Source organism: Oryza brachyantha, chromosome 2 (genome assembly GCF_000231095.2).
Source record: "Oryza brachyantha chromosome 2, ObraRS2, whole genome shotgun sequence".
NCBI lineage: Eukaryota > Viridiplantae > Streptophyta > Magnoliopsida > Poales > Poaceae > Oryza > Oryza brachyantha.
In genome coordinates this window covers 2,625,414-2,652,027 of record NC_023164.2, presented here as the reverse complement: position 1 = coordinate 2,652,027, position 26,614 = coordinate 2,625,414, and the positions used below count along the sequence as shown (strand labels likewise).

Sequence of the window (26,614 nt, the reverse complement as noted above, 5' to 3'; positions counted from 1 at the left end):
TAGACAATCACTTCTGAAAACTTACCGGAAATTTACGAAAACCATTACTGTTTCTTTTTCATCGTCACCAAATTCAAATACCGACCGGAACAATATGGGAAAAAATAAAACAAACACGCCAATAAAAACGGTCAGGATTTTTCATCCCTTTTTTATCAGGAAATTTAACTTTTTACAACTCTTACGAGTGGTCAAAACAGATTTATCATTTGCTGTCTATGACATGTAAACCCAAATAAGTATATAAAGTCTATTATCAACCCTCCTCGTAACATTGATAAAAAGTTAAATGCCCTTTTTTACCCTAACTGGGCCTTACGAGGATTTTACACAGGAGCCCTCGGACTTCTGTAATAGTACCGTTCAAACCCAAACCAAGACTTCTTTTTTCCATTTTTAACATTTCGTCCCGAGAAGCCGAGACCTTGATACTTCCCCGCGGACGGCGGCGGCGATGGGCGCCGAGGGCAAGTCGAGGAAGCGCCGCTCTTCACCCTCCTCAGGTGCTCGAACATCCCTATCCATTTGCTCCTCTAGGGCATCGCCGTCTCTGCCTCCGCGGCGCTGATTTATGCTTTGGTGGTTCAGAGCAGGAGGAGATGGAGCGGAAGAAGAGGAGGGACAAGAAGGAGAGCAGGAGGAGCAGCCGAGATGACAGCGGGCACAAAGAGGACGAGGAGGAGAGGCGCAGGAGGAAGAAGAAGCAGCACGGCGACAGGGGCAAAGACAAAGGTAGGGTTTTTTTTTTCCCCCTCTTTTGCCTTCACTGCCCGGCAGTGGCATTCTTGATTTCTTGTTCAAGAACAGATTCTGTTGTTCTTAATTGAAAATTCATGCTAAATTGGTTGGGTAGTTAGTTTGCAAATTATGCTCATGCATGTGCACCGAAATTCAACATGGGTCTGTTTTGACAGAGAGGGATTCGAAGGAGAAGCATTCCAAGGAGAAGGGCAAGCGAAAACACAAGGATGATGTGAGTTCTCTGAATTCTGATTGATACTCTCAATTTACTGGACATCATCAATCAAATGACTTGCATATGAGCAATTCAGCTTAGGCTATTTATGGTACGCCTTGTTTCATAGATGAATTGTTGTACAAGCTTAAGCCTTAGCATAGCTATGGTAATGGAGCGAAACTGGTTTCTCTTTAGAAGTAGAACCAAACTTGAGCATGTCCCTGGTTCAGGTAAATATATTGAGAGCGCTCACCACGGATAGATCATCACAAATTTCTGCAACCATATCACCCAAAGTAGGAGTTCCTTTTGTTTTCCTGAACAGTGAAATTTTACAGAAGCTTGCTCGAATCTATTTTGTCTCTGAAGGCTGAATATAATGGAATAGCTATTTTTTCTGTTGGCCTGTTGCGTTCGATCTGAATTAGTGATATCAGTTTATGTACTCAGCCCCGTTTAGTTTCCAAAAATTTTCACCCAAAAACATCACATCAAATCTTTGGATATCTAAATAGAGTATTAAACATAGATAAATCGAAAAACTAATTGCGCATTTATGTGAGAAATCGTAAGATGAATCTTTTGAGCCTAATTAGTACATGATTAGCCATAAGTGTTACAGTAACCCGCATGCGCTAACGACGGATTAATTAGGCTCAAAAGATTCGTCTCGCGGTTTCCATGCTAGCCGTGAAATTCGTTTTTTTCATTTTTGTCCGAAAACTCCTTCCGACATCCAGTCAAATGTCTGATGTGACACGCAAAAATTTTCATTTCACTAACTAAACACCCCCTCAGTGTTGTAGGTTCTGTATCTGGATTCTGGACAGCTGGACACTAGTTGTATCATGCATGCATTTTATTATTTTTAAGACTGGCAGTAATTCGGTGAAAGTAGAAAACATACATAATGCACCGTTTGAATTATCCGTTGCCCTTCTCTAGTCCATGCTTCTCATTGTTCTTTTGTTTAACCGATACAGGGTTTCAAAGAAATATCCAAAGATGACTACTTCTCAAAGAACAATGAGTTTGCAACTTGGTTAAAGGAAGAAAAGGGCAAATATTTCTCTGATCTTTCTTCGGAGTCTGCTCGCGATCTTTTTGAGAAGTTTGTGAAAACTTGGAACAAAGGGAAGCTTCCATCACAATACTATGAGGGGATTACTAGTGGTCCACGGTCAGCGCACAGGTGGAACATCAAAGCTTGATACACTGCTTCATCATACTCCTGCAGCGCCTGAGGCCTTCTGTATTTTGTTGAGGAAATTGTTCTATCAGGCTACCAGTAGTATTTATTTCATCGTTTAGGTTTCTGTATCTAAGTTCATATAGTTTGGTCTAAAAATGGAGAGTAGATCTTGGTTCTGGATCCCTGTTTTTAGCATCTATGCTCAGTTTTGTTGCTGCCTTTCACTTTAACTTTGAAAGATGCTTACAGTGAGAAAAGTATCTACTGTTTTTATCCATGACAAAAATCAAGTGTTCAATTGTTTAAGTGATGATTACCATGGGTTGTGTTCTTTTGGAGATTAACAATGAAAGATTATCTGATTTTTTTTAGCTATTAAATGGTGTAAACGGTGGAATTAACTATTATAAAGTTAAAAATATATTTTAGAAAGGCAAGATGATAGACTTTTGTATAGAAACTTTTTGCAAAAAGAAAAATGTACCATTTAATAGTTCAGAAAGCATGTGTACAAAAGACAAGAAAAAACTATGAGAAGTCTTGGATAAAGAACACAGCCATGTGTTCATGTTATTTTCATGGAGATTTTACACCTCCGTGACTTGTTTATCCTTTGATTGAATTTTGATGTCCCTATAATTCTAAAATATTAAAGAAAAGCAATCAAGCATCCCCAATTTATATTTAGCTATTCGTGTACTACCAAATCCAAGCATAATATAAGTCAAAAAAAAAAATCCCAGCATAATACAGAGTTATTGAAGCCAAGAACACGATTCAGAAAACCCAGCGATTCAGAAATAAACGAAGCACATTATTCAGAGACAAATGGGACATGCAGAGCTATAATTGAAGATGAAATCACACATTACTACAAAAGAAAATAACGAAACTCATGTCATTTACAGGTTCGAATTTTGCAATGCCTTTGTAGAAGAGGCAATGCCAACACTAATTTATTTCATTGTGTAGATCTGCGCTGATTTGAGCAGCAGGTGAAAGAAGATAATTGATCCATAGGACATCGCAAGAATTGACAAGGGTCAAGACCCATTCTTGCTGATCAGAAGTCACTCGTATTTGTTCAATGCTTACTGTCTTCTTCCTCGCAGAATTTTGAGTACTTGCCATCATCCATCAGCGAATTGAGCTCACCTGAATCGCTAACTTTGACCTTGATAATCCACCCACTCTCATATGGACTTGTATTGACCTACGCAAGAAAATACGTGGTTTATAGAAGGGGCTTTTTAACCATCCTTGAAAAGTACCGAAATATCAAAAAATTAGTACAAAATTACGATACCTCAAGATACCAAAATGTTATACTGAAAAACATGATACCTCAAGATATTTTTTAAAAAATATTAAAGAAGCTCTTATAAAAGCGTTTAATCTAGTCACATTGGTCTATTACTCTATTATGAGTTAGAACTGACCAATCCAGGTTCATCGCTTAGCACATCGTTCACGGCGACCACCTCTCCAGATACTGGCGAGTTGATATCACTGGTTGCCTTCACACTTTCAACAGCACCAAAGTTCTTTCCCTGGGACACACTGCTCCCAACTTCCGGAAGCTCAACATACACAACATCGCCCAAGTGGTGCTGGAAGCAAAAGCAAAAATTTGATTAACTTCTTACTCTGTATACTGAACATGACAACGTATATTGGAACACTGTTAATGTTAGAAATAGAATGCAGACATTATGTATATGTACAGAATGAACCACTGAATCATCTGATTTACAGAAGGCCTAAAACCAAAATTCACTGAGTGTGAATAGATCAACCTGAGCGTGGTCTGTAATCCCGACGGTTGCTGAATCCCCTTCAACCTTAACCCATTCATGAGTGTCAGCATACTTCAGATCCTTCAGCACTGAAATGGGAAAACAAGCAAGTTGCGCAGCTTCAGATGGGTTAAACACTGCATTGGCGATGAAGAAGAAGAATCAAGGTTTCAATACTAAGTATATGGAAGTTCAGAAGTTCTGAACAGCAGAAATTAGTGGCTCCTTGAAGCTAATTTATAAAGTGGACACTGGGTGTTTTGCCTATCACAATTTTGCCACCATTTGTTAGAAACCAAAGCCTCTGGAGAGGCAAACAGGCGATTGATTATTTCCCAGTTCCTAAATATCTTACTTATCATCTCTCATTTTTTTTCATTTCTATGACTAAAGTCTGTTACAACAAGGCTTTCCCTTATTTCATTGGAGTGCCTACTTTTCAGGTCTGTGAATATGTGATTGTTGCGCAACATTTTAATAATCAAGTTCTTAATTCATCAAACAAACAAGTGAGCAACCATGGTATAGTAACATTATCATATTGGAAACATAGCAATTATTGGTTGGTTGGTAGCTTTCTCCTAATAGCTGCTAAAAAGCATCTTCCTGAAATGCTTCACAGTATGTTGGTGGTAAACGTCGCAAGACATCGAATAAACAGGACAATAAAAAAATTAGGCTACAAAACTACACAATTTCTAATCTGCTGTTCGCTAAACATACATACATCTAAATGCAAAAACATATAACCTTATCGTGCACACGCTGTTATCAGCCAAAACCAAAAGCAGGAACGAGCACAAGGTTCCTTTTCAGTAGTCCCAAAAAAGATGAAACTTTTCGCCCCAAAAATGAACCAAAGCAAGCGGGTCAAAGAACGGTGGCATTCAGACCAACGCCATTGCCGTTTCACCAAACACACATGTTCCTCGATGCATGCAGAGTGATTCTCTGCCTAGCTCGCCACTGATTCACTGAACCCAAAGAAGAACAAAAAAAGAACAAGAACAGTAATCTTCCCCCAAATCAAAATCTTTGTGACGAATAGGAGACGAGATCACACCATCCAAGCACCAACCACCTCCGATCCCAGGATATGCAAGAGCACAGAGCGCGCAACGCAAGAACACGGTAAAGTGGCCATGAAGGGAGAGAGAGAGAGATACCGGTGGAGAAGGCCCTCGGGAAAGCTGAGATCTTGAGGTAGGAGGCGGCGCGGGAAGCCCAGAGCGACCTGGAGGCGGCCATCGCCATGATTGCTCCTCGCCGCCGCTCTCCTCTCCTCCTCTGATCTCTCTCTCTCTCTCTTTCTCTTGCGGGTTCTGGGGTTTGGTGGCTCCTCCTCTTCCTTTTTGCAAAAATATAAGCAAGATGCACAAAAAGGTTGGTAGTGCAGGTTGAAATTTGCAATTCGCAAATTGGATATTTTTTATAAAAAAATACTCTTTTTTTTGGTGAGGTCTTGGCCCATGTGGGCCCCTCCTTTTTCACTTTATGTGATTGCAGTTTTGCCCATAATGTTGTCATGATTTAGGAGAAGTATTCTTTAGAGAATACATGTTTTATGCCAGGGTGTGCTCACTGAAAAGTTCGCTTTTTTGTTTTTTTCTTTTGAAATGAACCACTATGGGTAAACAGAATAAAAGTTACAAGGCTATCCCTAGTGAAGGCATAAGATAAAGGAATATTTATTAAAAACTTAGGGCGCGCATATTGCGAAATAATTGTAAATAATGACTTTGTCAGGGATGAAAATGCAAGTATTGTTTCACTGAGTGTTCAGCCACTATGAAGGATCACTATTATTAAAGAAGCTTAAGCATCAGATGCAATCTCCAAGAGGGCCATTGGTTGCAAAAACCAAACCCTGAAAAAGAAAAAAGAAAGTGATGACCAAACTGATTGGAACGCTGCCATGGAGGCCCCCAACCAACCAAACGCACAGGATTTTCTGATCACGGGGGTGGAGATGTTAATGGTGCTGAGCCTCGGAATGCGTGACTAATTAACAATCTGAAATGGTGAAGATGCGTGCAAAATGATGCCTGGCTCTGAATCTGATCTTTGATGCCATGGGATGATGATGGGAGGGGTTGGTGGATGATGCAGACAGACTGCAGCACAACAGCGGCAGCAACTTGTAGTTGTGGGGGGTCTTTGATATGTCTGACATTTAAAAGATATATGAATTTTATGATGGCTGTTTAAAGATATAAATAATTGAATTAACTAGTGAAAAAATAACTTTAGATGATGAATTTTATATAGATATTTTTTTAACAAAACATATTGTTCGGTAATTTAAAAGGTGTGTCTATATAAAAAAAAAAAAAAGATAGCACCTTTTGGGGTAGGAACGTGGCCTTGGCTGTATTGTGGAGAGTGGCATTGCATTGGCATACCACAGAAGTATACACCTGCTTTATTTAGGATGTATAATACTTCAAGTAGTTTGTGAGAAACTAGCTACTAGAAATCTCAGAAGTTTTCTCCTTAGTTTACTTTATAGATTCTAAAGCTATATTCTCAAAATCTTAGTATTGTATAGGATAGATTCTGATTTCTGGATTTTATGAGAAACTCCCTTAGACAACATATTTAGCTGAAATTGTGTACAACAAATTGAGTTAACCATATTTAGCTGAAAATGTGTACAACAAATTGGGTTAACCTCCTTGTCACATCGGCTTATAGATATCATCGCATCCATCGACTGCCAAATGCCTTATTGAAGTTTCTACCTTCACCAAGTTCCAGTTTTTGTTAGAAATTTAGTTTTGAAAGTTTCTACCTTCATAAACGCGTTCAGGACGATAATGGACCAATGTTTTGCTCTGCAACACTTTTGAGCCGAAACCGAGGGTGACCGACCCATAGCTGCTGAGAACCGTATAGGAACTACCTGGAGGGTATTTAGTTGGAGAAATAAAAAATTTTAAATGTCACATTAAACGTTTGATCCGATGTCGAATATACGAATGAAAAAACGAATTTCATGGCTCCCAAGACGTACTAATTAACCTATCATTAGCATATATAGGTTACTGCTATGGCTAATAATGAGCTAATTAGGCTCCAAAATTCATCTCACATAACTGTGAGATTTGTTTTTCGTTCCTTCAATGTTTTTCCGAAACTAAACATGACCTTACTGTCTTACGCCCACTTCAGCCGCAAACATGACCTTACTGTCTTATGCCCACTCCATCAATAGTACTAATGCTAATCGGTGGGTAGGACACGTGCGGCCGTGCCTTGTCTAGCAATCACAAGCATGCCTTCAAAATTTAAGAACTTACACACACAGGTTTAATATAATTAAAATTTTAGTATTTTGTCGATCCCATCCCAAAATTACAGATTCAAATACAGTCTGAGAAAACTATAGAACTGTAAAGTACCAACCAAATCCCACAAAATAAGGCATAACAAAACAGGGCCGAAGCAACAAGGAAAATTTAAGCAGCACTAAACTTGAAAGCACAAATTAAAAGCAGATCTAAACTAGACAGCACAAATTAAAAACATTTGATACTTTCCAAACATTGCTTTAAAATAGTACGGACTCAGCATCCAACAGCCAACAATTGGCACAAATTAGTCTCTTAAAGCATCCAGAATGGCATAAGCCGAAATTAAAAGGTATTTTAACGATAGGCAACAGGTTGCATCACCGGCAGTACCAACAGCTGAAAAACTGTTAAACCTGCAAGTTCAATGGCCAAAACTTACCACAAGACACATCTACTAAATATCCGAGAAGCGGACATGCGTTCAACCATCAAGCATCTCATTTCTTCTTGGCAGCAGCCTTGGTGACCTTGGCACCGGTTGGGTCCTTCTTCTCCACGTTCTTGATGACACCAACAGCAACCGTCTGCCTCATGTCACGGACGGCGAAACGGCCAAGAGGAGGGTACTCAGAGAAGGTCTCCACCACCATGGGCTTGGTGGGAATCATCTTCACCATACCAGCATCACCGTTCTTCAGGAACTTGGGCTCCTTCTCCAGCTCCTTACCAGATCGTCTGTCAATCTTGGTCACCAGCTCAGCGAACTTCACAGCAATGTGGGAGGTGTGGCAGTCCAGCACTGGGGCGTAGCCATTGCCGATCTGCCCAGGGTGGTTCATGATGATGACCTGGGAGGTGAAGCTGGCAGCTTCCTTGGCAGGGTCATCCTTGGAGTTGGAAGCTACATAACCACGCTTCAGATCCTTGACTGCAACGTTCTTGACGTTGAACCCAACGTTGTCACCAGGAAGGGCCTCCTGGAGAGCCTCATGGTGCATCTCAACAGACTTAACCTCAGTGGTCAAGCCGCTGGGACCAAAAGTGACAACCATACCAGGCTTGAGGATACCAGTCTCAACACGACCCACAGGCACAGTTCCAATACCACCAATCTTGTACACATCCTGAAGGGGAAGACGCAGGGGCTTGTCGGACGGCCTCTTGGGCTCGTTGATCTGGTCAAGAGCCTCCAGGAGGGTTGGGCCCTTGTACCAGTCAAGGTTGGTGGACCTCTCAATCATATTGTCACCCTCGAAACCAGAGATGGGAACGAAGGGGATTTTGTCAGGGTTGTAGCCGACCTTCTTCAGGTATGAAGAGACTTCCTTCACAATTTCATCATAACGGGCCTTGGAGTACTTGGGAGTGGTGGCATCCATCTACAAAACAAAAATAGAAAGGGAACCATTACTTAAATTAAAAAAAATGACAGTGAGACTAGGGACTTAAAACAGTATATCATTCTCAATACAGAATGCACTGACATATCTAGAGCTAGCTTTATGATAAACAACACTTGAAACTGAAAAAAACAATTTTTATAGCATTTGCATCAGTCAGTAATTAATTTTCAATGTGATAACATATAACATAAAGTACAAAGTACTACAGAAATCACATGAATTTAAAATAACACAACAATCATAACATAAACATGTAGAAAGGGGGCTGCAAGCAATTGACATTCATTCTAAGTTCCGAACATGTGCAGGTTGAAATAAGCATTGCATTTACAAATAACCACCTAAGAGTCAAAGATAAGATTTGCAGTGAACATGAGCAGAAGTATCTAATCGACTAAACAGTCATCATAACATGCAAACATAGCATATATTTATCATGAAGGTGTGCAGGAGTTATACCTTGTTGCAGCAGCAGATCATCTGCTTCACTCCAAGAGTGAAAGCAAGAAGGGCATGCTCACGGGTCTGGCCATCCTTGGAGATACCAGCCTCAAAACCACCAGTGGTGGAGTCAATGATGAGCACGGCACAGTCAGCCTGGGAGGTACCAGTAATCATGTTCTTGATGAAGTCACGGTGTCCGGGGGCATCGATGACCGTGCAGTAGTACTTGGTGGTCTCGAACTTCCACAGGGCAATGTCGATGGTGATACCGCGCTCACGCTCCGCCTTCAGCTTGTCAAGCACCCACGCGTACTTGAACGACCTCTTGTTCATCTCAGCGGCCTCCTTCTCGAACCTCTCGATCACCCGCTTGTCGATGCCTCCAAGCTTGTAGATCAGGTGGCCGGTGGTGGTCGACTTGCCGGAGTCGACATGGCCAATGACCACAATGTTGATGTGCGTCTTCTCCTTACCCATGGCTGCAGGTAGTGATCAAAACTACAACACAAAAGAGTGAAAAAGGAATAAGGACACGGCATACAGATCAAATCACATAAAGTGAAACCGTACAAACTGGTAATTTGATGTAACAATATGAAATTAATCGTGCGCAGATTGATAGAACACTAGACATCTAACATATTAACACAGTGATTCATAATTATGTGCATGCAAGGGTACGAAATTTAACATATGAACAGACCACTTTGCATCTAACAAAATCACAACAAATCCATCTAAACAGCACATAACAAATCAATCTGCTACTCCGTATTTCATAGCGAATTTATTTCTATTATACAGATGACACGCTAAGAATTTAACTCCCACATGCACAAATCCTACAAATTTCCGGCGACTTACCAACATCAACACAAAAGATAACTAAATTTCCGAACACAAAAAAACCTACAAAATAAACGAGAGACAGCTACAGAAAAGATGAACTAAGCACCACCACCCCCCGAGAGAGCAACGAGCAACCATGCTACAAAACCCCTAAAAAACCACGGTGAAAACCACAAATCGAGCAAGCTCTACTCGCGCAGGTGCATCGTCAGAGAAGCACGAAGCAGATCTGAGGCTACTCGCCGAGAAATCACGGAGATAACGGGGGGGAGACGGATCTGGAGACTGACCTCGGAGAAGAAGAGGGGATTCGGAAGGCAGCGGCGGCGGTGAATGGAGGGAGAGGACGGAGAGGCGGAGAGCGTTGTGCCCTTTATATAGGCGAGGGGGGGGGCGAGAGCTAGGGTTTCTCGTTTTCCTTTGGGGGAGCGTCGTTTCGGGGAGATCTGGTCCGTCCGATTCGATCGTGCGGTTGGTGTGCGTTTCTAACTCCCGGACGTTAGGTCCTTGATTGGGCCGGGAGAGCTCAGATGGGCCGGGAATATTCGCCTCCAGCCTCAAAGCATCCGTGCTCTGTAGTCGATGATGAAACTTTAGCAAAGAAACTTTTTTTTAATATAGATCATTTTGGGTTTGTTTTGTGATAAACTTTTTCAAGTTTAACCAGATTTATTGAAATGTATAATAATATTTTTAATATAAAATAAATATGTTGTAAAACTATGTTCAATGGTGAATTTAATAGAACTAATTTGGTGTTGAGAACGTCATTATATTTTTCTATAAACTTGATTAAACTTAAAAGATGTTTTGCTTAGTAGGATCTTATATGATGAACCTGAGAGAGTAAAAATGATGAAACGTTAGCAAAGAATATTTTTTTCCATAAACAACTTGATGAAACTTTAGCACGACTCTAGCATAGCTACTCACTCCATTCTTTTCATTTGTCGTTAAGACATCGGCAGGGGTCGAACCAGGAACTAATCAACCGTAAGGCTAAGTTAACATGTACTTCATAATTTTTAAGATTTACATTATAAATTGATAAGATATAGGTGGGATTATAGAGCTAAGACTAGGGCTTAAGCCCTAAATGCTCCACCCTTGTTTCCGCCCCTGGACATCGGTATAGCCTCTAATGCATAGTTTTATATTTTGCATTTTCTAATCATGTAGTATCTCATAATTTTGTTAATAATGTATCCTCTTGAAAGTAATCTTTACATTAATTTACTAATATATCCCTAGTTGGGTACAAAATAGCTAATGTCATTTTATATATCAAATCATAATTTCTTTTAAATACGTGGTTCAAGAAATATACCGAGCGCTAGTTAGGCGAATACCCGGTGCCTAGGTATCCTTATATAGGTTAGAGGGAGGAGCAAATCCAGCATCTTACGCACCACCGTCAGCCATGCTAGAGATTAGGAAGATTTCGAAAGGCGAAGAAAGAGGGCAAGTAAAAGGAAGAGGGCAGTTTAGAGATGTCAACGGGGAATTCCCTATCATGAAAAAATTTCCTCGTCCCCATCCCGAACCACGGTGGGGCTTATATTGAACCCATCCCCGATCACCGCAGTGAAAAGTTACCATGGTTTCCCCCGTCCCGTCGACAGTGGGGAGAGGCGACAGGTGGCCGTCAGGTGGAGAGGGGCTACACGCCGGCGAGCCCGCGTCATAGGCGGGCGGCCGGTGAGCGGATAGGAGCGGCGCGTCGGTGGGCGGCGAGGTCGATGCGCAGTGGGCGAACGGAGAGGGGCGGCGAGGCCGCACGTCGGAGGGCGGCGAGGTCGGCGATGAGCTGGCGGCTGGTGGTGTACTGGTGTGTTGTCTTGGATTGAATATTGACTATGTTGACTAGGGTTAGGTTTATATACATGGACATTGGGCTTTTTTTATTTGGACCAAACCATGTATGAAGTCTATCTTTGGTCCCTTAAAGTGTAAACGGGTCACCGCGGGGAACGGGGACATGGAGTGGTGCATCGTCCCCATCCCTGCCATCCTCAACGGGGATGAGATTCATATCATTTCATTCCTCATGGATATTATATTTTAACCATCACCGTCCCCTAACAGGTGAACCGCGGGGAAAACAGGGATCGGGTCCCCATTGCCACCTCTAAAGCAGTTAAACGAGGAAGATGTTTATTGTACCTGCCTATGTTCGTCGATGCGCGAGTATGTCCATAGTTGTGTGAGAAATATGAGGACGGTTGCTCGGTGGGGAGAGTACACGGTAATGCCCGTGTACTTTCTCATGAGACATGTAAATTTTATAGGAGTATCATAATTGTTGGATATAACCTATCGCTCCAACCCTAACATATTCCTAGTCTCGTATCTCCTACCCACATTATCATGTGCGTAAACTAAAGCATCGAGCCACCTCCTCAAGTTTCTCTGAGAAGCATTGGTGTTGTGTGTTGGTTGATCTATGGCTCATGAGCCAGAAAGAAGCAATAGTCTACTCTAGGCCCATTACACTCGTAAGAGCAGGTATAATAGCAGACTATAAGCCAGCTATAAGCATGTTTTAAAGAGATAAGAGGGGAGAGAGAAGAGAAGTGAGCTACTAATTTATAGCCAGCTGCAGTATAGACTCCAAAACACGATATATATATGACATGTGGGATCATATATTAATATTTTGTAGATAACTATTGTATAAATTGGCTATTAAATTAACTCTAGATTAATTGGAGCGGGTAATTGGCTATACTAATGAACTTGCTCTAATTGTAAGGAATGAGTCAGCAAGACTCGAGAGGAATCACCCCGATCCTCAACCCGATATACAAGAAGACCTCGTTCCCGATGACGATTTACTTAAAAAAGGAAAAATATGTTTCAAATCTACCGATTCCATGTTGCACTATTTATCTTATTTAAAAATTCTACGTAAGCACTATTTATTTTCTTACAATTTGACTTATTAATAAAGATATTTTAAGCATGATTTATCTTAAATTCCAATAAAACAAATAGTCAAATACATATCTAAAAGTCAACGATGGAATCTATTTAAGAAGAACAGGAGGTATTACCATACAGTATTATACACGTGACGCAAAAATGTACAGTATTATACATGTAACGCAAAGTGTTTGTTATACGGTGAAGAGCGTCTTGGCCTCCTTGTGCATGGACCTGACGATGGCGGTGACCTGCTCCACCTGCCGCTCGTCGGAGCACGCCGCGAGCAGCACCCTCGCCGTGCCGGCGTCCGGGTAGCAACCGGCGTCCACCATCTCCTCGAAGATCTCCAGGCACCTCGCGTAGTCCTTCTTCCGCGCGTACGCGCCCATCCGCGACGTCCACGTCACCACGTCGGCGGCGAGCCCCCTCGCCGGCAGCGACGCGAACGCCGCCTCCATCCTGTCCAGGTAGCCCGCGCGCCCGTACACGTTCACCACCACGTTGTACGTGCTCACGTCGGTGCCTCCGGCGCCGGCGCCGGCGACGCGGCCGCGCCGCTCCATGGCGGCGAGGAGGCGCTCCATGTCGTCGAGCCGCCCTGCGCGGCCGTAGGCGTTGAGCATGGCGTTGAGCGCGAAGGTGTCCGGCGTCAGGCCGGACTTGTGCAGCTGCGCCATCACCTCCTCGCACCTCGCGACGTTGCCGGACTTGGCGTGCGCCGCCAGCAGCAGCATGTGCGACTTCATCGTCGGCGCCATCCCCTGCTGCATCAGCTCCTCGAATGCAGCCTCCGCATCTGAAAAACCAAACCGCCATCAAATTATTCACAAGCAATCACTTTTAACCGTTCAGATACTGGCATCATCATACATCTCATGTTATTGATTTCCTCCAACACAAGTGCAAAAAATTGTCCATCATGTATGTCATAGACATGATTGGAGAGCTTCTAACAGTTACAACTTCTCATTCGAATCTCCAGAAGTCAGAAGTCACTTCTCCCAAATAGTACTCAGCTTCTAAGAATCTAGAATTGTAGAATCCAGAAAATAAACTAGAAGCAAAAGCTAAGAAACCTAGCTTTTCCAGATCGTGAGAAGCGGGTTTCTCATCAGCTGCCTCTTAGAGGCCCTATATGTACCTTCATGGAGGCCGGCTCTTCCATAAGCATCAACCAAGATGTTGTATGAAGCTCTGTCAGGCTCACACCCCATGTGCTGCATCAGGGAGAAGATCTCCGACGCGCCTTGCGGGAATCCTGCCCGACTACGGCGCATCGAAAGGTTACAAGGTGGAGTATCTAATGAACAATTCAAATTTAAAGAAATCTGATAAAATTTCAGTTGAGTTTTGTGATCAGTATCCATGGATAAATGATGATCACCTGTAAGCTTCCATGAGGGCATTGTAAGCATACACATCAGGCTCGTGTCCGGCTTGCTGCATCTCCTCGAACACTTCTTCAGCCTTCTCGCACAGGCCTTCCCTTGCAAATGCATTCACCAGAGCAGTGTAGGTGCAGATGTTAGGCTTACATCCAATCGACTTCATCTCGTTGAAAATTTTCATTGATGACATTGGTTGCTTCGACTGTAAATTGATCATGAAAAACAAATGTATGTTAATAAGTATTCAGAGTTAAATTTCTGAAAGAGAAAAAAACCGTGTTCAGAGTATTTAGGCCATCTGATCACAGTGAGCAGGAAAATAGTGAGCTCTGAATTCTGACCTTCCCATACACATTGATCATCAAGGTGTATGTCTCTGTGTTAGTTCTGCAACGTTCTCGTTTCATCCTTTGATACACCTCGACTGCCTTTTCGGTGCATCTCGCCTTCAACAAGCCATCCAGATAAGCATTGTACACGGTAGCACCTGCAAGATTGTTCTTGGAAAGTAGGCATGAGGTATTATTAACCTGCAAGCTCTCTGCAGTGACAAATTGGAAGAACTGAACTGCATACTTGGAGGAATCCCGTGTTCCCGCATCTCGGAGATCACGCCTTCTGCTCGGTGCAGTGATCCAGCATTGCAGTAAGCACGCAAGAGAAGAGCATAAGTGTCTTCAGTTGGCACACACCGAGCCTCCAGGAGAGCCATGTAAATTGACTCCGCCTTGTTCAGCTGACGCTTTTGGCCATAGGATTCTATGAGCAAGTTGTACCAGATGATGTCAGGACGGAATGAACTCCTATACAAGATCCACTCACAGACCTATAGCCACTTTTGACAAATTAAACATCAAAATATTGATCAAAGAAAACTGAAACATTGGAGATGAGAATGTGCTGGTTGGTACTTACTGAAATGACCATATCCCATTTTTTGCTCAGACGGAATTGGACAGCAACATTCACAAGATCATCAAAAAGATTGTGTGTAGAAGGAATTTTATCCAAGGACTCCCAGATTGTTGCAACATCTGTCCCCTTCTGAACAAATTCTAAGATATCCTGCGCCATTGGACTGAGCACAGGGAATACTCCATCTACAAACCCAGAGCCATACTTCCAACCACGGCCTCTCATTGCACCTCCTGCAAGGAACCTGAAGCCATTAACATTTTGAAGGAGAGAAAACAGATGCATTCACAAACATATACCACCCATTCTTGAAATTTATCAAGGCAATGAAAATTCGTGAGAAGTAGTCAGATAGTATGTAGTACTGAAAAGATGATATTTATGGCATTACCCCTTTTTCTTGATATTTTCTTTCGATTGAAGGTCCTAGATTCACCATCTTTATCGATGTAGGCGCCGTTGTATTTCCTATTCTTCCTTTCACTATAGTTATAAGCATTAATCTCTGCATCAAGCAGACCAGTTTCTTGCATGGCATCTTGACATGCATAAATTTTCCATCTTGGTCTTGTGATAGGATAATACAACAGAGCCTCTATCCTTAACCTGCAAAATGGTGGAAGAAGGAATGTCAGTATACTGGAAAGTTATCAACAGGACTGAGATGTTCTTAGAGAACTTATACCCAAGATATTCAGAAAGCAAACATTTCAATTAAGGGGTATCCAAAACACTGAAAACCATTAGGTGTATCCACGGATTCACCATGACCATCAAACAGAACTGCAATGTCCTAATTGGCCAAACCTGTATGACTTCTGAAAGAATCAAGTAATAATTCAGACAAGAAAGAAACTAACTTACATAATAAGCACAAGGTGAAGGGAACACTGTACTCCTGAGTCTTGAGTCCTGACAGAGAAAGATCACAAGGCTGAAATTGTGAAGGGAGAACAATGCTGAGAAGATAATGTTCAGCTCTCAGGCTTAGGTTAGATTGTGTGGTCACTGCTACGATGGTGAGATAGCGAGGTGCATGAGGAGTTGCAAGAGGACAAAACTGAAAAATATCTGCTTTCTCTGTGGTCTCTACCCCTTTCAGGCTATTTTGCTGAAAATATAGTGTTTAAACTTCCAGGATAGGGAAAAAGGAGAGAAATTTTCAAACAAAAATTGGAATTTGAGCATACTTTGCTGCATTTGAAATAGCCTGAGGTCAGCGTCGCCGCTCGTGCAAGGGAAGGGAGGGGGCGCCGGCGGCCGGCGCTGATGGAGAGACCGCTCCGCCGGCGCCTGCCGGCGCCGCTCGTAGGAGGGGAAGTAGGGGAGCCTCTGTTAGCCGAGGAAAGAGAGCGCCGCCGCCGCCGCCCGCCCGAGTCGTCGGCAACACCGCCGGCTCTGCCTCTGCATTTGCGCCGCCGCCATTGAGAAGGGAGATTTGTGCCATTTTGCCATTCTCAAGCGTGGGTTTCGACTTGTTATGCCATTTTAAATTTGGGTTTAGCTAAAATATCACTATCAAATAATTCCTCTTATTTCTTTTGTCATTTCTCCATTTGTTGCAAATTTGGGTTGGAATTTTCTTTTCTTAATTCCACCTCGGACATTTTTGCCCTTGTTGCCGCCCCACTCCCTCGCTCGCCATAGCCCAAAATTCTTCAGAAAATGCCGAACACAACCATTGCATAAAAACTCGTACCGTGCTTTTATGTTTACGAGCTAAAGTTCCGGCACATAAAAATTAAATTATATACTTTAGTCGATACAAAATCTTTTTTTAAGATCCGCTGGAATAATGAAAAAGATTTCTACGCATTCGACCAAACCGATTAAGAATATCATAATCTGATAAATCGGTCTAAATTGGTTCACTAATATAATGCCCCGATCCGGTATAAAATTAGGCTTTTGCTAGAGATTCAATGACTACCAGCCATAGGGGTAAAATGGTCACAGATAAAATTAAAAAAGAAGAAAACCATTTCAGATTTGGAGAAAAAAGAGGAAATGACAAAAGAAAGGAGTACCATCATTTGATAATGGTATTTTAGAGAAACTCAAATCCAACGTGGCATAAGAGACGAAGCCCATATTTGAGAGGGACGAAATAGCAAATTTCTCGAAGGGAAGGATGCATTTTCTGTTATTCTGTACTAGTCTATACCAGATTCATCAGATACTGTAGTTGTAGAGAAAACATGCCGTCAAAATGCTGTGAGATTCACATCACGGAAGGAAGCGAAATCTTTCAGATGAGCGTAAGACGCCAAATTTTCACTCAGTACAGTACACACAGTATTACCGTGTGTTTAGAGCTGTGGAACTGAAAGAAAAATACACAAACTCTTGTCAAGATGTTGGAAGAAGAAACCAAGAAAACTTTATCTGGATGTGTAGTTGGCACCTAGAATTGCATAAAAAGAATTTTTTTCCTTTAGATTTACAGTGGTTGGGCAAGGGCGATAAGATAGGAGCCCATTCTCAGAGAATCAATCTGATTATATTAAAAACCACACAATGAGAACATCCATAAACGGATGCAAGTTTTTTATTCGCTGTGATGTGAACTGTCCAACAGAAACACCAGTACATCAGCAGTGCTAATTTAATTATATTTGTAAAACAACATCAACCAGGTATGGCTGATATTGTAATAGTTATGCAATATCGATCAAATAGATAATGCCATCTAAAAAAAAGATATCACTGTATATCTGACAGCCTCATAATTTTCTTATTATAAGCATAGGCGAAACTACTTTGCTGAAGGAAAACTAAGGCAAGAACCAAACTGCAAATGACCTTTTACTCAAGGTGGGAATTGTAAAATCTACTGGTTCTAATGTACTATACCATGTAGTGTGTATGTAGAGTCAGGAATAGTATTTCAGTTTCGTGGAAAACAATATTCAAAGCTTTACATTAAATGGAAATCTGGTTTTGTGTATAATTCCTCAGCAGTTGGTATAACTTACCAGGTACTTTTCTTAATCAGATTTTATCAATGCAACTCTTAGGAACAGTTGAACCATAGCATGCACAAATAACCATGCCAAGGTTTCATGCAGAACAAAATGCTGCCTTCGAGCTATCACTAACCTATATGCTGTCCATGAAGGTCACTTTAGCAATATAGCTTAGGTAGTCCACACATCCATTAATGATAACTATTACAAAGATTGTAACTAATGCAACAACTCAATCTCTCCATTATTAACCTACAAATTTAACAACATAAATGTAACAAAACATACGATTTATGCTTAGTCTCAAATTTCAGTCAACCCAAAATTAAAGGTTAATTTAAAATATATACATAGTAATTAATTAGTTAACCTTCTTAATAAAATACTTTGTTTTTTATTTAATAAACACTGAATTAAAAAGTCCCTTATGATATACTTGATTCTATCAATATTTATTATCATCAGTCTAAATACAAAGTTGTTGAACATAAGATCCTCTCTCTTTTTTCTATTTTCTGGTATCAAACAGTTCTCGGTGAGTGCAATTTAAAAGTCGGTAGGGTATTTATCGGGCTTAAACCACAAGGAGAAGTCAATTCCTTTCTTCTTAAGATCTTCAGTGGCATGGCCAATCCGATCCAAAAGCTGCAAGTCAAGTAAAAAGTAGCAAGATTCATCAACTACTTCATAAAAATTTTCTCCAAAAGACAAGCAAGAATTATAATTATTCTATATCATACACAAAGTAAATCTTTTGATTGTGATCCTTTAAGCCCACTTAATTGGCTCCTTAGTGGTATGACAATGGATGTTTAATATCAGTATTTTGGTTTTTAGAATGAGAGAACAAACTACTTGTCAAGAACAAACCTGATCATGAACAGCACCATTGGAAACAAGGACGGAACGATCAAAGACAGTAAACTCCCCACCATCCATGCGTGACACCACCCCACCAGCTTCTTCGACTATCTGTAGGAAAAAAGATACCAAATTCGTCAAGTAATTATACTGAAAAACTCATCAAGATTTGGAAAATATAAAAAGAAAGCTCATAAAAATAGATTATCTGACTGAAAATGTGGATTTAAGAATGACAAAAACAATGGAGTCCTTGTTATTACTGAACTTGAATATTTTTTTATCAACATTTGATTCCAATCATGAACTGTTTATTCCGATAGGGTAAAAAAAAGATTACCAGAACACCAGCAGCCATATCCCAAGGCTTAAGTCTGTATTCCCAGTAGGCTTCTGTAATGCCTAGGGCAACATGGGACATGTCAGCAGCAGCGGAGCCTAGCCTTCGGACTCCCTAAAAAGATTAATCAAGGAGGATAAAGCAAAAGGCAAAGGGTGAATTTTAATCTGTAATAATAGAAAAGCATTCACTATACCCTGCTAATGTCGGTATATTCCTTGAACAAATTTATGTTGGTCAGCCATGCATCATCATGTTCATATCCAAAACCAGTAACCAGAAGTGATTGTTCCACCTAGAGAATCAATTAGAGTCAATATCTTGAGTCAAGTATTCTGACATAATTAAAACACATGACTTCTGATTGCATCCAGAACCACATCACTCCATAGATTGATACATTGAGCATATGATCAAAGAGAGATTCCTATGGCCTCCATAAAAAATGGTATGGTAGGCAGACACATGTGCACGTAGCCACATACTTGTATAAAAAAGATAAGTTACCTTGTCTGTCTGACTGACATGAATCTTTTGGCCATTACAATAAGCACCACCACCTTTTCAAGGAGAAAGGAAAACCTTAAAAACCAATTCTGTAGTGTTGTATAAGGAAAAAAGAAACATTACAACTCCAATGTTTGACCAAAGATTCTACCAGATGATGCTGAAATTGTACGAGTGCTCCAGCACATAGGGCCACCACAAAATTCGACCTAAAAAGGATGATAATAAAATGTGAATAGTCCAAAGAAATGCAATAAACTAGCATGCTATGATGATCTGACAATTTGTGGCCCCAACGTTTGATGTATCATATGATTCAAGGAAAATACATGCACATACATACCACAGTGGAAGCAGCAGGTTTTCCGCGAAACAGAACTCCGATGGATACAGAAAAGCTAGGGTAACCATGTGCAAAGTTTGTTGTTCCATCTAAAGGGGAGAAAATCACTGCATTAGATCTCCCAATGAAGAACAGTACAAAGAAAGCCTAAGTTTCTACTGCAGTAATGAAAGCTTACATAAAACTTCAGCCAAAATTAAAATCCCTCGATATGATCCCAATTTCAGATTTATGATCAGTCCAAACACTCTAACATCCATTTTCCTATCAATGATATTATATATAGAGCTAATAACATCCCATTCAGTTACCAACCCATGCAATCGAACATGTTGCCTCCACTAAATCAAATCTTTCACATACTTAATCAAGAGAGCATAAGAGAGAATACACTACAGTATTCGTCAATGATCAAACTCCACTACAAGAATAATGAATTAATGATACATGACTTCCTCATAGTAGAATTACAAAGTAAGAATAAAGTGACCAAACCTAAAGGATCAATGCACCAGAGATACTCAGACAAGGCATCTCCAATAAGTCCACCTTCCTCCCCTAGTATGAGGTGGTCTGGGAAGCTCTTCCTCACAACTTCCAGAATGACTGACTCACTCAATCTGTCTGTGCTGAACAAAAGTACAGAGCACTCTAAATTCAAATGTTAATGTTTTATATAGCTTAGAGAAATCAATAGATCATAAAAAATGGCATTAGCTAGTAGCAGCAGTAAGTTTCTATTGACAAAATGGGATTTTTTTTCCTTTTTTGAAACAACAAACATAATAAACATAACAAGTAAACATCAGACAGGAAGCAACAACACTAGTGATACATATTTCCTAAATAAGAACAGCTCGAGTGAGAAGCATTCTTACTCTGTGACCAAGTCTGCAACTCCCTTGTAGTGAATATTGCGTGGCTTATTAACAGCTTCCATTATAACCTAAAATGAGGAGAAAACAATGAAAGATGACTCTGAGATTTGGCCCTTCAAAAAATGGGGTGAGAAGGAAGTTAGCTTAGCTCACTTGATGAGATGTGTAGGTGTACAACCTACCAACTAAGTTCAATTCTGTTTGGCTCAATTCTTAATAAAATCGATACCAAGTTCCTCAATACCCGCTATAAAACTATAGCAAGAAACACACCATGAACTAGCATGGAAACCACAATGACCACACATAACTCCGATGATTTGGTGACCCTTGAGCATTTATAACATTAATACATTACGAACTACCGCGATCATCATATTTCCTCGTAAAAAAACAATTATTTGATCCCGTTTCCAATCTGGCCTCTCTAATTATCTCTGCAGACCAATAGAATTGCTAGTTCTTTGTATCAAAGCAAATTAACCAGCATGAAAATTATCTTGTTGCACAACAAAACAAAGATACATCTTTCATTAAAAAAAACAAATTATCACCACATCCCAACCTAACCATCAGCCCGTGAAATTTATCCAACTGCCCAGCAGTTCAACACAACCTCTGAGCCACCGCAAGAAGGAAGAGCTACGGAGCAAAGAACCTCAAACGCACCTCGGCCCCAGCCTTGGCGGCATCCTGGATGACGGCGAGGAGCTCCGCGGCCGGAATCGGGCCGGTGGTGGGGGCGGCCACCTTGGGGTACTTGGCCGTCGCGGCGGACTGCTCCGACGCCACCGCCATCACGGGGCAGGCCTTGCTGGGCCTGGAGGCGAGCGCGCGGAGGCCAAGAACCGGTGGCCGCGGCGTGCTGGTGCCATTTCTGCGGCGTGAGGAGGAGAGGAGGGACGAGGCGGCGGCGGCGGCGCCGGTGGTAGTGGGAGGCCGGAGAAGATACCGTGCCATTGGTGCTCAGAGAAGATGCCTCTTTTCCTCTATGCTTCGATTCCACACCGTGTGCTTTTTTTTCGCTTGCAATTCTGTGCAATTTGTATTTACAGGTTGCTTTCGTTTGGATTTGAAAAAGGTGCAAAAGTTTTTAAAATATAAAAGGCTTTTTGTGTGAAAAAAATCTCTCTTTTTTTGGCTATTTCTGATATGGTACTGTCTTTTCCGGCATGCAAGAAATGGGCATGGTAAAAGGAAAAAGCTTGGTTATAGAGAATAGATCGTATTGCATGACATTTTTCATTCATGGGATTTTAATTTAACAAAAGATTATTTATTAACACAATAATATCATGTTATAATTATATTATATATTAGTACTGATCTACGAAACATTCGTCTTTTACCCTATTATTTTTTTTCTCATGCAAAATATAGAGTTGGTAAAGGATAAGTGGCATATGGATGATAGATATTTTCCAAAGAAGATAAGGAGAGTTGGTAATACGCTCGTGGTAGATTTACTGCCCTCCATCCGGACTTATTTTAAAATAGTATGGAAATACTCGCCCGTTTTAAAGTATAGCAACTTAAAGAACTAGATTAGATAAAACCTAATGTTATATAAGAGATTCTTAGTAATATGTGGTTTTATTTAAAAATAAAACTGGATATAAAAGACATAAAAGATTCGTACTACTAGAGTGCTATATTTAAAAAATAAAGGTAATGATTTATAGTTGACACCCAAAAATTGATGTCAATGGTTTTAAAAGAAGGAAGCAACAATATATTTCATCCTAGCATATCACACTGTGAACATGCCAGCGGTCCTAGCTATTTCTATTCCTATTTAGCTGGGCAATTCTAGTTTTTGTTATGATGATCTCATGGATAGTAGTATTTAGTTCTTCTTTTACATTCAGATTGGCAGTAGGTTTTCAGATAGCTTAGCCCTTGATATGATGAAATTTCTATTGGAGAAGACGGGCGCCAACCCGAAGGGGAATGTAGCTATGCTGGGCTTCTTCCTACTAGCTACGGTGCTACATCTGCTCCTAGCTACGATACTGCTCCTGTCCGCCCCTTGATTTATCACCCCTTTGATCTTTTATTGGTCATTGATTTATAGACGGGAGGATAAGTAACCTGGCTCGAGTGAATTGATGAAACGAGCCATTCCTTTAGAAAATAAAATAAATAAATAAGTAGAGGCACTTCTCTAATGTGCATGTTGATCGCTTTTGTATTAGTGGCCCTATAGCCCTTTTTATAGCCCCCTAGGGGGACGGGTCTGTCAGTGAGGATTGTGAAAAGATGCAAGCTATGACATGAGATTTCTTTCAGAGCTTGTATACGTCAGTCCTACGAGCGTCTCTCACATGATATACTCCCTTCGAACCGTACTGACCTAAATATAAACTGCATTCAGATTCAATCATAGAAATAGAAATCCCTCTTTTTAGATCGAGGGAGTAATTTTTGCTCTGGTGTAGCATAGACGTCTAATGTATGACAATTGGGCCCAGTGCCAGGAATAAAAGGCAATTGCCATAGAATCACCGATTTATATGTGGCATGAGAGCAAATCTCGTCTGTCATATTGGGTCTTATCATTTTGTTTCTGTTTATATTTATAAACTAAAATTTGAATTTTTCAGCTATAGATCTGAAGTTGATTTTATGATGATGGTTTTCATCGTAGTTTATTTTTCAGTCAATGCTTTTAATCATTAAGAACGCGTATAAATTTTTTTTTATTTGCAAATATTCCGTTCTTTGTTTTAAAAAAAGAACAACCGATCACGCTGATTGTTTCCATGCATGGTGCTAAAGTCGTTAAAACATGTCAGAAGATATATGGCATGCTTTGACAAATATGATGTGGGCAAGGATTGTTTTTCTAAATATGAATAAAGGAGTGACACTGTGACAGTCTAAATGTTCAGTTGACTAAATTATCACGTGTGCGGAAACCGCAGAAGCATTCAGCATGTGATCCATACAATCATAGAAATTTGTAAGATTAGTTGCAATGCTGCTTTGCAATTAATTAATCATAGAACACATAAATACCCGTAGAATAGAAACGTGTCAGTGTGTTATGGACTTGGGGGTTATCTGGTGTGTTCCACTGGAACATGTGTTTTGTGGTTGTAATTCTCCTTTTCTCTCTATGGAATGAACATGCAGAGCTCATATTATCCATTTCAAAATACAAAATGTAGCACTTGAGCAGAATTACAGGTTTAGCTTGCAGCTGATTCCTGCTTATTGATCTCTGTATATTCAGTTTTAGCTAAGATCAAAACTGCAGCTGCATATACATCTGCAGAGTCTGAAATGAACACTGATTCGGTGATTCTAACTCTAGCAAATCCAGTGATTGATTATCCATTCAGAAATGCTGAGTGGTACTAAGATCAAAATTGCCCGCCCGTACAGAAATTAAGCAGGCGTCTTGGAAAGAAGCATTGACCCTGGCTGCATCTGCATGCCAATGGCTTCAGTCGGTAGGATTTTCAAAAGAAAAATAGAAGAATTGAACTGTTTTTTCTGAAAATCCTGTAAAACTAATGTGATCCGAAGAAACCATGAGTGCTCTCATCTCAGTCCAAATATATTGTTCATATTCAGACATTTTTACATGGTCCTGCGGCCAGCCTGACCGGCTTCAATTCTCTTGTCCGATGTGTATGCATTGCATGACAGTAACTGTAACCATGCAGATGTCGTCATCTTTTGCCAGGTTCAGACAATTCAGACCCCGGGCAAGAGCAGTTGCTAGATTAATCTTCGAGTGAATCCTAAGGCGATTTCATTTGTCCCTGTCTCTCTGCACCTGGGTGAAATTTCCCACATTTCCTGTTAACTGCACATGGTGCAAATCCATGGTGATTGGTGACAGATTCTGAAACGAAAAAAATGGGTCCATAGTTGCAGTTATCTGAAGTTCAGTGCATCTCTTTTTCTTTTTCGTGTGGGTATTCACATGTACCCTCTCTTTTAAATATATATGACGTTGCATTCCTAAGCATGATATTTGATTATTTATCTTATTAAAAATGTTAATGAAAATATAAAAAGTATAAGTTATGTCTAAAGTACTTTTAATGATAAAATAGGTCACAACAAAATCAATGATACGAGAATTTTTCTATGAGACAGATGATCAAAATGTTATGTCCAAAGGTCAACAACTATTTTAAAATGAAGTACTAATACCGGTAAGGATGAACAAGCTAGCGAACAAGTTTTATCTTTTTCACTTATTCTTATGATTATAAGCCAAAATTTGAATTTTGAAACATTAATTTGGAGCAGATTTTGAGGATTTTTTATCGTGTATTTTTTTCAGCATTTATTTTTAGATCATGAGAACACATAATATAAATGTTTTACTCAAAATATTTTTTAATCATTAATAAGTACTTTCACTTATGCTTATAAACAATAAAAAGACTGAGACCGCTAGGCTTTAATAGTAACAGGTATGTGATTTACTTGATGCCACTGTACATTTGGAAGCGTCAAAAATTCAGATCTGAACTAAATAGACTGTTACTAAGTTGCTTGTCTAGCCATAAAATAATCGATCGCTTTTGTTTTATTCAGAAAAAAAAAGGAAAAGTAATGGACCTCATGTTCTGTTAATGATGGCACATCTGCATAAGCATAAACCTCTGGAATACCGGTTAGTTTGTTTGAAGTTTGACAGCTAGCTCTGAATTGTAGGATGTGATTAGACCATTATGGTTATCATTTAAGACGCTGTCAAGTTCTATTTCTTGCTCCATGTTAGGTTGTTAGGCCATCATTGTCAGCCAATTAGTCAAGTGCAATAAAATCATTGCTCACTAAAGCAAGCTAATTGATTTCATGCACAGCTTGTTTGGAAAATGGACTGCTCCATCGTTGACCTCCTATCTCTCTTTAAATCGGCAGGCAAGTTTTGTTTTCAGATCAAAAGTATTGTTTCTCAAAAATGCAATTGTGTGCAGAGCTTTTGCCTGTTCTAGGAGAAGAAAGTAAATTGAGAAATTGATAAAGATATAGAAGGATTCAGGGAGTGCTCTTCAGAAAGAAAGAAAGGAAAGAACAGTTCTTCTGGGAGAATTCAGAGATTGTTCGCTATTGAGTAGGCGAGTGCACGTTGGAGTGCAGATTAGTACCAATTTATTGTACTGCAAAATCAGTTCTTCAGATCAGCGCAAGATTGCTCCTGCAACGCCACATACCTCGACATGTACGCTGTACTGTTCTTCAGTTTCATCAATGTACTGTCATTCTGTTCCAGGGCAAATTTAGACCCACAACAAGAACACCTTGCATTGACAATTTCCTGAATATTTACTCAATCATCAGCGGATATAACCTTGTTATTCGTTTTAAACTTAACATAATATCTGTACTAATACTATAATTTTCAGGACTTTTCAGCTCCAAGTAACTCGGTGTAATTGACACAGCAACATGATTGGTCATCTCATTTGCACTAGAAAAATTCAGGATGATCATCTGCACTAAAGATCGATTTTGTACCAAGAACACTATCATTTTCAGGCTCTTTCAGCTCCAGGTAACACGGTGTAATTGGATACAGCAACATGATTG

The 26,614-nt window shown here is 40.4% G+C and overlaps 4 protein-coding genes across 5 annotated transcripts; 1 reads left to right on the top strand and 3 right to left on the bottom strand.

Annotated features, from left to right (window-relative positions):
* The first annotated feature begins 381 nt into the window (after positions 1-381).
* Positions 382-2,483, top strand: LOC102704210 (style cell-cycle inhibitor 1-A). Of its 2 annotated transcripts, none has more exons than XM_006646879.3 (4): positions 382-503; positions 589-732; positions 915-973; positions 1,942-2,483. In XM_006646879.3, the coding sequence occupies exons 1-4, from the start codon at positions 455-457 to the stop codon at positions 2,167-2,169; spliced, it is 480 nt and encodes a 159-aa protein (XP_006646942.1). In that variant the 5' UTR covers positions 382-454; the 3' UTR covers positions 2,170-2,483. The 2 variants fall into 2 exon arrangements, with proteins under 2 accessions (XP_006646942.1, XP_015689144.1); XM_015833658.2 differs by having other exon boundaries at positions 432-503; positions 594-732.
* A 460-nt stretch (positions 2,484-2,943) lies between these two features.
* LOC102703650 (glycine cleavage system H protein 2, mitochondrial) lies at positions 2,944-5,302 on the bottom strand. Its single transcript, XM_006646877.3, has 4 exons — positions 5,113-5,302; positions 3,947-4,035; positions 3,590-3,760; positions 2,944-3,363 (listed from the first exon to the last, which is right to left on the bottom strand). Exons 1-4 carry the CDS (start codon positions 5,198-5,200, stop codon positions 3,235-3,237), a joined length of 477 nt encoding a protein of 158 aa, XP_006646940.1. The 5' UTR covers positions 5,201-5,302; the 3' UTR covers positions 2,944-3,234.
* Positions 5,303-7,464: 2,162 nt separating this feature from the next.
* On the bottom strand, positions 7,465-10,312 carry LOC102703366 (elongation factor 1-alpha-like). The gene is made up of 3 exons (XM_006646876.3): positions 10,226-10,312; positions 9,102-9,584; positions 7,465-8,618 (listed from the first exon to the last, which is right to left on the bottom strand). Exons 2-3 carry the CDS (start codon positions 9,561-9,563, stop codon positions 7,737-7,739), a joined length of 1,344 nt encoding a protein of 447 aa, XP_006646939.1. The 5' UTR covers positions 9,564-9,584; positions 10,226-10,312; the 3' UTR covers positions 7,465-7,736.
* Positions 10,313-12,900: 2,588 nt separating this feature from the next.
* LOC102702816 (pentatricopeptide repeat-containing protein At2g35130) lies at positions 12,901-22,083 on the bottom strand. Its single transcript, XM_006646874.3, has 19 exons — positions 21,728-22,083; positions 21,059-21,126; positions 20,676-20,809; positions 20,181-20,269; positions 19,989-20,046; positions 19,838-19,890; positions 19,527-19,625; positions 19,331-19,444; positions 19,000-19,101; positions 18,679-18,774; positions 16,354-16,373; positions 16,028-16,075; positions 15,555-15,769; positions 15,164-15,396; positions 14,825-15,074; positions 14,590-14,735; positions 14,245-14,450; positions 14,002-14,126; positions 12,901-13,656 (listed from the first exon to the last, which is right to left on the bottom strand). Exons 1-19 carry the CDS (start codon positions 22,016-22,018, stop codon positions 13,052-13,054), a joined length of 2,952 nt encoding a protein of 983 aa, XP_006646937.3. The 5' UTR covers positions 22,019-22,083; the 3' UTR covers positions 12,901-13,051.
* Between the last annotated feature and the right edge of the window lie 4,531 nt (positions 22,084-26,614).

Bases quoted from the DNA above. Each gene is read 5' to 3' on its own strand.
- LOC102704210 (XM_006646879.3), top strand. From the start codon at position 455: ATGGGCGCCGAGGGCAAGTCGAGGAAGCGCCGCTCTTCACCCTCCTCA. The intron at 504-588 runs GTGCTCGAACAT...TTGGTGGTTCAG, and splicing joins CCGCTCTTCACCCTCCTCAG to AGCAGGAGGAGATGGAGCGG. The intron at 974-1,941 runs GTGAGTTCTCTG...TAACCGATACAG, and splicing joins AGCGAAAACACAAGGATGAT to GGTTTCAAAGAAATATCCAA.
- LOC102703650 (XM_006646877.3), bottom strand. From the start codon at position 5,200: ATGGCGATGGCCGCCTCCAGGTCGCTCTGGGCTTCCCGCGCCGCCTCC. The intron at 4,036-5,112 runs GTATCTCTCTCT...TTCCCATTTCAG, and splicing joins CCCGAGGGCCTTCTCCACCG to TGCTGAAGGATCTGAAGTAT. The intron at 3,761-3,946 runs GTTGATCTATTC...TTTTGCTTCCAG, and splicing joins GGATTACAGACCACGCTCAG to CACCACTTGGGCGATGTTGT.
- LOC102703366 (XM_006646876.3), bottom strand. From the start codon at position 9,563: ATGGGTAAGGAGAAGACGCACATCAACATTGTGGTCATTGGCCATGTC. The intron at 8,619-9,101 runs GTATAACTCCTG...TTTGTTTTGTAG, and splicing joins TGATCTGCTGCTGCAACAAG to ATGGATGCCACCACTCCCAA.
- LOC102702816 (XM_006646874.3), bottom strand. From the start codon at position 22,018: ATGGCACGGTATCTTCTCCGGCCTCCCACTACCACCGGCGCCGCCGCC. The intron at 20,047-20,180 runs GTATGTATGTGC...CATCCTTTTTAG, and splicing joins AACCTGCTGCTTCCACTGTG to GTCGAATTTTGTGGTGGCCC. The intron at 15,397-15,554 runs GTAATGCCATAA...GGTTCCTTGCAG, and splicing joins GAAAATATCAAGAAAAAGGG to GAGGTGCAATGAGAGGCCGT.